This window comes from Brassica oleracea, chromosome C2 (genome assembly GCF_000695525.1).
Source record: "Brassica oleracea var. oleracea cultivar TO1000 chromosome C2, BOL, whole genome shotgun sequence".
In the NCBI taxonomy this organism is placed as follows: domain Eukaryota; kingdom Viridiplantae; phylum Streptophyta; class Magnoliopsida; order Brassicales; family Brassicaceae; genus Brassica; species Brassica oleracea.
In genome coordinates, this window is record NC_027749.1 from 5,524,426 (window position 1) to 5,534,586 (window position 10,161).

At 35.1% G+C, this 10,161-nt stretch overlaps 3 protein-coding genes across 4 annotated transcripts; all 3 read left to right on the forward strand.

The window, feature by feature from the left end:
• Positions 1-2,451: 2,451 nt before the first annotated feature.
• On the forward strand, positions 2,452-4,143 carry LOC106324899. 2 transcript variants are annotated; one of them, XM_013762902.1, is made up of 5 exons: positions 2,452-2,671; positions 2,830-3,097; positions 3,394-3,558; positions 3,624-3,675; positions 3,764-4,143. In XM_013762902.1, exons 2-5 carry the CDS (start codon positions 2,838-2,840, stop codon positions 3,851-3,853), a joined length of 567 nt encoding a protein of 188 aa, XP_013618356.1. In that variant the 5' UTR covers positions 2,452-2,671; positions 2,830-2,837; the 3' UTR covers positions 3,854-4,143. The 2 variants fall into 2 exon arrangements, with proteins under 2 accessions (XP_013618356.1, XP_013618357.1); XM_013762903.1 differs by lacking the exon at positions 2,452-2,671 and adding an exon at positions 2,749-2,766.
• Positions 4,144-4,375: 232 nt separating this feature from the next.
• LOC106324861 lies at positions 4,376-6,090 on the forward strand. The gene is made up of 3 exons (XM_013762856.1): positions 4,376-4,643; positions 5,438-5,665; positions 5,744-6,090. Exons 1-3 carry the CDS (start codon positions 4,473-4,475, stop codon positions 5,957-5,959), a joined length of 615 nt encoding a protein of 204 aa, XP_013618310.1. The 5' UTR covers positions 4,376-4,472; the 3' UTR covers positions 5,960-6,090.
• A 1,760-nt stretch (positions 6,091-7,850) lies between these two features.
• LOC106325693 (SPX domain-containing protein 1) lies at positions 7,851-9,055 on the forward strand. The gene is made up of 3 exons (XM_013763753.1): positions 7,851-8,200; positions 8,271-8,397; positions 8,502-9,055. Exons 1-3 carry the CDS (start codon positions 7,928-7,930, stop codon positions 8,897-8,899), a joined length of 798 nt encoding a protein of 265 aa, XP_013619207.1. The 5' UTR covers positions 7,851-7,927; the 3' UTR covers positions 8,900-9,055.
• Positions 9,056-10,161: the final 1,106 nt, after the last annotated feature.

Consider the following 10,161-nt stretch of genomic DNA (forward strand, 5'->3'; position numbering starts at 1 on the left):
ATCTTTGTTATTTTATGTATTGTTGTTCACTATAAATACCATCACTCATCTCACTCTTTTGTACACCATAAACAAGAACAAGAGTTTATAATCAAAGAACCATTACATCTTCTTCTTCTTCCTTATAATAAACTCTCTCCCTTATATTAGTGTTATTTGCTTCCTACGGATATTAAATTTTACTCTTATTTAAATTTCTCGATACTATAAATTATAAGTTATTTCATAACAAATCACTAATCATCCCTTGAAAACTAAACAATAATATTTTTTAGAAAGTCCTTACTATTTTGGATGATAATATGGTTTATTTGATAATTATAAAATATGTAAATCTCTAAGCGTAAAAATAATAGGTAAATTTTACTTTTTACATAATTTGAAATAATATTGGATTTCAAAGAGAATGTAAAAAAAATACTAACAATATATAAAAGAGAAAAAAACATATATGTGTATCTCAACCGCAGTTTTGAATAATGCCAGTATATAAAATAAAAATGAAATTTCTTTATTAGCTAGATAAACATATGATTTCCAATAAAAATAAAAAAACTGAATAACAAATATATTTAAAATTATTTTCAAGTTGAGAATAAATTAAATATTTTTTTTCTTACCTCCCGCTGTCCGTAGGGCGGGCCTATCCTAGTCTATCTATCTATCTATCTATATAAAGGAGAATGTTCTCTTCATATAGAGTGCCACGTCACTTTGCTCTTCTCTCAGCTGTCCACGTCGGCAACAAAAAACGTGAATGGTTGATGTCGTTCACGAATGACGAATCTGATCTTTCAATTATTAATATGGGCCTGTGTATTTTTGTTAACATCTAGAAATTTGTTATCCAGGGAGGCCCACTGCATTGTTTCTTAAGTCGGTAAATAAACCAAATTAATGAAATTATTGTCCCATCGAAATCCAAGTCAAATTAGGGTTAACGAGATTTCGTTGAGAAAACGTATCACCACCACTGTTGACAAAAAAAAAAAAAAACGTATCACCACCTTCCTTTACGACTGCGACCATAGGTTTTCCTCCATAGTCTTCATATGTTCGCCGGTTTACTGGTAACGCTTGAGCTTTTTTCCGATTGATTCTGTAACTCATGATAGTTATTGCATTTAAACACATCTACCCACTACTTTGTCTTCAATTCTTCATCTCCTTGATCAACTGATCTTAGTCCTATATAAATAGAGTCATCACGAGTTTCTCTCACAATCTCCTCTTCATGTTCTAACCGTAACTTTTCGTCTCACAAAAATAAAAGGTTCTAAAAATGGTGTCGCCAGCCTGTTGTTACTCTTGCTCTGAGTTTCTGGAAGACACGAAATATCAAAAAAGAAGGGGAACTTATGGGTATCGACATGGTCTTGGTGGATGAAAAGGTACATTATGTTGTATAAAAATCGTTTCCTTATGTTTTTGTAGAAGCTTATATAGGTTGTAAAAAAATCCTTTAATTTTGTAGAAGCTTTTATATAGGTTGTTAAAAAAATCGTTTCCTTATGTTTTTCCAAAACTGAAAAACGTTTAACTAAGAAAACACTGAAATGAGCTGGACTGTAATGCTTTTTTTAATAGAATGACATCTTTAAAAAAAACACTAACATTTTCTATTATTCATAAGATATACACACACAACAAATTAACACACTCTATATCAAAAAAAAAAAAAAACATTACAAAAACAAAACCAACCAGACACGTAAATTTCCTAGAGATTTTATAAAAATCTAGAAACAATGGTGACTGAATGCCATGATAAATAAAATCCCTGTCTCATTAATCTACAACTCCTAACCACTATCCAAACTACGCAAAGAAACCACTATAATACAAGAGAGCAACTGAGAGAGCAACTAAATATTGCACATCGGTGCTTACCAAGCAGTTCGACAATCCCTAACACTATTCTCTAATCAAGAGAGCAACTAAAGACATCCGACAATGAAACCCATGTTACCCACCAGTCCCATATCCCTTTAAAATCACTTCCCTCTTCATTTTAACAAATCCAATTCTACAAAACTCACAGTTAAAACAAAACCTAAACCTTAATACACCATATATTTAGTTTCAATATCATTTGTATTATACAATATTTATTTTCACTTTTTCAAACCTATAGAATCCTACTACTTAATCAATACTACTAATTATTTAAATATTTCAAAACTAAATGACCTTAGCATCAATAAGTACACTATGTAACACACACACACAAAAACAATTACACTTTTCATTTTAACAATATATGACAAAATCAAACGTGACACACATTATTCGGACAAACTTACTCGCACAAGTCTTAGCAAAGGACCCCTACACCAACTAATATATCTCAACAAACATAAAACCAAAGACCACTCTTTCCTACTAACATGTTTTCAAATCCATATACAATTAACCATAGATAACCAAAACTTCTATCAAGAAAATAAGTAACAAAAATTTGCGCGAAACGCAGGAAAACCCCTAGTTTAAAATAAAATAGAAAAAAGGATGGAGCTTAGTAGTTAGTACGACGTCGTACGATGAAGTCTCAGCTCCCAACCCTTTGAAAATGGTTCAGTTAACATACAAGTCTAAACATTTGCAAGAGAATTGGGATCGCTTCTTAGGGTTTCCACCAAGCAAAATCCGCCACGAGCTCTCACAATCTCAGGTCAATTCAATCTCTTCCTTCTCTCATTCTGAGCTCTCAATTCCCGTTTCCGATCTCTCAAAAGCTGGTGAATTCATCCTTTTTCAGATCCCTCGGTATCGTAACGAGACGAGTTTTCAATAGAAAGATTGAATTTTTTTTTTTTTTTTTTTTTGTAGACATCATCATGTCTGGTGGAACTCCGCGTGGCGGCGGCGGCTACATTAGGCAAAGACACAGCCAAGGATATGCTTCTGGTGGGGATGATCTTGAGGACGATGCTTGCTCTAGGCACCAGCCTTTCTCCCTCGAGAGTCCTAGGTGTAAGACTTGGGTCGAGGTTTTGGAGAATGTGCTTTGGATTGCCTCTGCTGTGTTCATCGTCTATTTTGGAGACATGCACTCCAATATGATCTACATCTTATTACACGATGCTCGGGTCAAAAGGTCACAGCTTTTTCTCTTTCTTGATCTTATGGTGGTTGGGTAAAGCTTTGAATTTGATTTAGGGAAGTAGCTTGTCATGAATCAAGTGTTAGGAGAATCACCTTGTAACAGCTTTTCTGAGTCTTGAGGATTAACAAGGACATGTGGCTACTATGTAAAGGTCTATTCTTTTTAGGTGGTTTGGATAATGCTGATTGATTTAATGTAAATTTATGCAATTTTCAACATTGTGTGGGATGATGGGTCTTACTGAGAACCTTTTAAGCATGATGCAATGATATGTCTTGGTTTGCTAGGATGCCTTTGTATTTGGGGATGTTGGGAATAGGTGTGAACGTTGTGATCATAATCTACGAAAGTATGTTGTCGTGGAGCATGAGGAGGTTCGATGAGAAATGGGAGCTGTGGAGTATCTCTGCTCTGCCTTTCATCACCCTACTTGGCATCATTTCGTTCTGCCTGTAAGTAAAATCTTAGGATCTACCACCGGGGAGTTTTGAGTCTGAGAAAGTATTGTTAAATGCAGGCTCTCCTTTGCTCTGTGGCCTATATGGGGATTCTTGACTCTCCCTCTTCTGGTATGACCTCTGAGACCATAATATATATATCGTTATTCTTGAAGAGAATTCTTATCGGGTTGATCCATTATATAATGTTTGTTTGCAGTTCACATTGTTCATGGCATGCCTAGTTGTGTTCCCACATCTGACAATCATCAAACTCAGGCCACAAAACGAAGAACTTCGCATAGATTGAGAGAATTGGAGTTAATAACTGAGGGAGGGAGTGAGTGAGTGGATGGATACCCTTTTTTCTTTCCTTCTTGTTGTTGAGAAGGTGAATAAGTGTGAAGAGGGAAGAGGGGATGTGGGTTGGTTTGAGGTATATATGGATGATAGATATAGATGAACTCATTGATGATCTAATAGTGAGAGGGATCTTTTTTTTTCTTCTTCTTAATGTCTTTTTGAGTCTCTTGAGAGTACATTTGGTTCATGTCTTGTTTCATTTCCAAGTGCAATGAAGTGAAAAAATGTTCTCAATCAGCTCCTTCAAATTCTTTAGTTTCTACAAAATTTAAAATGTATGGACAAAGCGGATTAAAAGAAAAAAACATTTGCAAAAAAAAAGTCTTGTACCTGAAATAGGCAAACAAATCAAATGCAGGAGTACTAATAATCTATGTTTTAAAAATTAATGAGATAAATTTAAAGGAAAAGGTTATTAAAATTTTATGATAAAAGCAAACTGTAACAAAACTGCGAAGTACAAATGTAAAGAGACATCGGTGAAAAGACAGAGAGAGAGATCCAGAAAGAAAGAAAGAAGCATTTAGTGGTGGTTGGTTGGGGATAAGGGAGGGGTGAGAGGAGATATGGGACACGTAATTGGACAGCTGCTGATAAGCCCTCCTTCTTCCTCGTCCCTTCTCCTTCTCCGGTGCCGGACTACTCTCGACTCGAACTATGTCTTCTCTCTGAGAACCTCAGTTACCAAAAGCAAGGGCAGAATCTTTTGTCTTTTCTCCGGCGGCAACCAGAGGGAGGTTAGTTTACTTACTTACTTTCTAGCTTCCCTTTGATTGTCTGTGTGTAAAGCAAAATGGGTTTAATGTAATTGCTGAAAGATTAATAGGGAAGTAATCGAATTGTCTGGAAGGTTTTAAGGGGTTCAAATGATTCAATTTTATCCTTTTCTTATCGCATAAAAACGAAACATTTACTCTGTAACTTGAGAATTGTTCAGGATAAGAGGGGTGGTTCTTTATCTAAAATGGGTCCAGAGTTCGTATTGATGATGAACTTCAAACAGAATTGGGATGCATTTGTCCAACTCTTTGCTATAGGGTAGCCTAAGACTTAATGTAGCAGCTGATTAGGCTGTTGTGAGTTGATTAAAGTGCAGTGCGTGATTGTTGTTTATAGGGATGTCTCCGCATATTCTTTTTTTGTTCTGTCTGTTTTGGTTGGCCGTGCGGCTGAGAGTTTATTTATAGCCTTTGCATTATTAGTCAAATCACTCTGATTTGCTGAATTAGTATGAGCATAACCGTTTCTTAGCTTTGCTACTTTCTATGGATATATATATATATATATATACAGGAACCAGTTTGTTTTAGCAATAAGTAAACTTCCTTTAGGAATTACATAATCACACCTTTTTTTTAGCTTAAGACTTAAATCTCTTCTCAAGCATTTCCTTTGGGTAAACATTATTGATTGCCTTTTGTTGTTACTTATAGAACAAAAGAGAAGTGATGTGCTTTAGAGATGGAGAATGTTTGGCATCATAGCTTAGTGGCTAATACTCTGCTCTTCAATTTTTATTTTTATTGGGCAGGAGCAAGCTCGCAAAGCATTGGAAAGCGCTCTTGGTGGTAAGAAAAATGAGTTCGACAAATGGGACGAAGAGATCAAGAAAAGACAAGAATCCGTTGGTGACGGAAATGCTGGCAATGGAGGAGGAGGAGGAGGCTGGTTTGGAGGTGGCGGCGGCTGGTTCAGTGGTGATCATTTCTGGAAAGAAGCACAACAGATTACCATTACTCTCTTAGCAATACTTTTCGTGGTATGTGTTTTGTTTTCCTTTGCTAAGAGAAAGACTTGTTTGCTGTTGTTTTTGTTGATGGTTTGTAATGGTTGGCAGTATATGATAGTTGCTAAAGGTGAAGTAATGGCTGCCTTTGTGTTAAACCCGTTGCTGTACGCGCTGCGAGGAACACGAGAAGGTTTGACTTCTTTAAGCTCCAAGCTCATGGGAAGACAAGCTTCTAAAGTGAATGGTGCTAGCTCAGAGGAGATATGGAAGGACAGCCAGGTCTCTGCTAAAGAAAGCGTTGTCCGAAAATGGGGAAGTGACTGAAACAAAGTTCATGAAGTTTAGTCATTGAAGTCTTTGAATGTTTTTCTTCTTACGGTTTCTTTTAAATATCAAGATGAGATCAAATGCAATTCAGTTTTTATAATAAATGATAGGTACATATAGGCCTGCTACTTGGGTTTTCCGACACCCAACTGAGTCGTTTTTCTTTTATTTTCGGTTAACCATAGTTTTTAAAAATAATTCCGAAATAAACTGAATAATATTACGGTTTGGCTATCAGTTAATTTTGGTTTTAAATTCCTAAACCGAAATTAACCAAGAATTTTTTTTAAAAAAAATTGATAATTCGGTTTAAATTGCTTAAAATCGGGTATTTTTGGGGTTCAGTTTGATTGGGTTTGGTTAATATTGGTCTTGTTTGGTTTGGTATTATTTATTTATTTATTTTTAAAAGATCGGTTAACTGTTCTGTTCGTTCAAACCGAACAAATAACCAAATTGATTTTCAAAAGCATTTCGCACCAAACCGAATTCAAAACCAAAAGTGAACCAAAAACCAAAAATCTCGATTCGGTTTGGCTTAAATCCGCATGAGTAGGTACATTCTCCTGTAAACAAGAAGAGTAGTAACTTTTTTGATCTAGCCTTAGTAAACAGCAAATCAAGTCTCTCGGCTATGTGACTATGTCTTCATATGCCATCTTCAATAAATAATGACCAAATCATAGATGAGGAAGCTTGAATAGAAGAATGTAGAAATCATATCCTATGGATAAATCTAAAATGTCAGAATGTACAACATCATTGTTTCGAAGCATATGACTATGTCATAAGAGTTAGAGTTTCAAATTAGACTTGAAAGTTTATTTTGAGTAAGAAACTGAACAAGAAAAGAAACTCAACCAATTGTGTGTTTTCTTTTGTTAAAAATCCTTAAATAAAACTAGCCAACCCACATCTTAGTTGTAGTATCTAAGACGTCAGCAAACCCACTACGTAAGGTTTTAAAATGTTTTTAAGATAGAAAAATGAGTGATGTAAAGTTGAAAAGTAACATAGAAGTTTTGCAGAAACTAAAATATAGGCAACGTCATCAATGGAGGGAGAGAAACGGTATGAATGGAGACGCGAAATATCGTTGTCATTTGGATGCTTTAAAGTTAAGAAAGATGCTGAGGTTTATACCCTTTTCTTATTGTTAAGAACAAGAATATTCCCATGATGGACCGCAAAAACTAGCAACCATTTGTGCAATACCTCTTTTTAATACTATATCTAAATCAAAAGTGGTAATTATCAAACTATTACTAGTAAAATGATCATGGAGACAGAGATAGATCATTAAGACCTAATGTCCCACATGTCTTTTATCATGATAATCTGAGCTGGATTTATTAAGATTTTTTTTTTTGCAAAAATACATGTCTAAGATTATACATTTATACTTCCTCCTCCCTTACACTAAAGTGAATTTTTGATCTTTTCATACAGTTTATGATATAAAAATGATTTCTTTATAGTACTATAATTTCAAAAGAAATAAGTGATCTATCATTTAAAAAAAAATTGTGGAACTGATGAAATATGTTTTTTTTATAAAATATAATTTAAAGTTTACTAATTATAATATAGAAGAACATATTCAAGTAGTCTATTGCTAGTATGTTCAAAACTTTTTAAAATTCATCAATGGAAAATCATAACTGGTTGGTTAAACCAGAATAAAATAAGAAAGATTAATAAATAAAAAGTGATGTATGTGAGTGATATTTATAAACCGACCATGCCCATGTGTAATAACCTCACCCACAGGCCACAGCTAGCAATAAAGAACCACATTGAAAAGAATAAAACCAAAGAGATATTCTCCCAAAAGAAAGACACAAAAAATGGATATTCCAAAGAGAAACCTTTGAGAATATTCTTCTAACACCTATTATAACCTCATCACCTTCCTTTCTTCTTCATCCCTACACTAAAGTTTTCCCAAAGAAACAAATAAGAAGCATGAAGTTCGGTAAGAGTCTGAGCAACCAGATAGAGCAGACACTGCCTGAATGGCGTGACAAGTTCTTGTCTTACAAAGACCTCAAGAAGCGTCTCAAACTCATCACCTCCACAACTCAAGATCGTCCCACCAAACGTCTCCGAGTAGACGCCGAGTGTTCCCTAGGAATGTCCAAAGAAGAGATCAGTTTCATACAGTTGCTGGAGGGCGAGTTGGAGAAGTTCAACAATTTCTTCGTTGAAAAAGAGGAAGAGTACATCATCAGATTGAAGGTACTTATCATAACGAACATTTGGAATCTTATTTGATTCATTATTGATATGTGTGTTGGGGTAAGAACAGGAGTTGAGAGATAGGATCGTCAAAGCTAAGGACTCAAAGGAGAAGATGATGAGCATGAGGAAGGAGATTGTTGATTTTCATGGAGAGATGGTTCTCCTTGAGAATTACAGTGCCCTAAACTACACTGGTAACTTGTAACCCAAGTTTCATATCTGATCATAGTCCTTTAGCATATTTTCATTTAATTCTTGGAGGAGACAAATGTTGAGATGTATTTTGCAAACCATACAGGATTGGTTAAGATACTGAAGAAATATGACAAACGAACTGGTGATCTCATGCGCTTACCTTACATACAAAAAGTTCTTCAGCAACCCTTTTACACTACTGACTTGTTGTACAAGCTAATAAAGGAATCCGAGGCAATTCTTGATCGATTTTTCCCCGCTACACATGAAGCTGAGGATCCTACTGATGCAACAGACTCTGAGAATATCCAAGCAGAGCTCTCAGAGCACAAGTTCATGGAAAGCCTCCACATGAAAAGTACAATAGCTGCTTTGCGTGTGTTGCAAGAAATCAGGAGCAAAAGCTCCACAGTCAGTGTCTTCTCGCTGCCGCCACTCCAGTTAAACGGGTTAGATGAGACATGGAAGAAGATTCCGTTGTTGGAGCAAGAAGCCAAATAGAGTGAGAGAGATGGAGACACTTCTTTTCCACTTAGAAGCTAACAGATTATACACCAGATACATTATCAATGTGGACATCTTTTGTCCTTATTATTAAGTTCTTTGTGGTTGTAACTTTGTTTCTGTGTTGTGTGTAGTAATCATGTAGTATACTACTTCAGATTTGGTACTTGTTGATTCTTTTCTTTTTTTTTCAAATACCATTTTGCTCAATGTCTTGACTTAATTTCACATTCTAGACTTAATGTCCGAATGTCACAACTTACATGTGATGTTCTAGGCATGCTCATGAATGATGCCACAATGATTCGCCACAAAACTAAAGCAAAAAAAGAAACAGAACAAACTTTCAAGAAACGGTGAGCAGATAATAATAATGTATCAATTGATAAGTTTTTGATGTGGTAGTTTTGCCTAAAAATAACTTCAGTCAAAGCCTTCCCATACAAGGAGGAGACCCATCATACCGAGCAATCAATCAATCTGAGACTGAATACTTCTAGATAAGAAGCTTCTCAATAGCATCCTTGAGCTGCTAGATTTGTGATTTCAACTACAAAAACAAGCAATAACATATCTTGTTACACCAATGCTCTTCACAAGGCTTGCTTTGAAGGCACAAACACATACGGAACATTCTGCAAAATCATTCACATATCGGGTGGAAATAAAAAATCAGTCCAATAGCGTTAACGACTGTCGAATGGATGTAAAATTTATTCAATCAAAGCATGTGTTGCATCAAGTGCCTCTGTTCTGATTTGTTTAAAGAATCAAAGAAAAGAAATTAATGAAACTGTGTAAAAATCGAGTTTTGGATTTTTAAGTTGGAGACGAGTCTTGTACTCTTGTCCCAAACCAAGTGTGCAGCCTCTCATCAAGATATCTCTGGCTTTTCCCTTGGACTTGTAGCAATCTCAGACGAACCGTTAATGACTGTTATCAATCAAGAGAAGACTAACACTAACTAGTCAAACTTGAGGTAACAGAGAACTCATGAGTATCTCAAGAAATACCAAAGAGACAAATGTATACAAAGCTGGACGACAATCAAAACCAACATAACTCACAAAAAAAAAAGTCCGAATTCAGGAAACAAAAGGCAAATTGACACACTCCCAAGACATAAAAAAATTTCATTCAAAATTCAAGAAATATGAGATATTTATTTCAATATATCAAAAAATGTTAACTCATACTCTAATACATGATCATCTTGATTTTACTTTTGAATTATCAATTTTACATAGAATATAACTCAA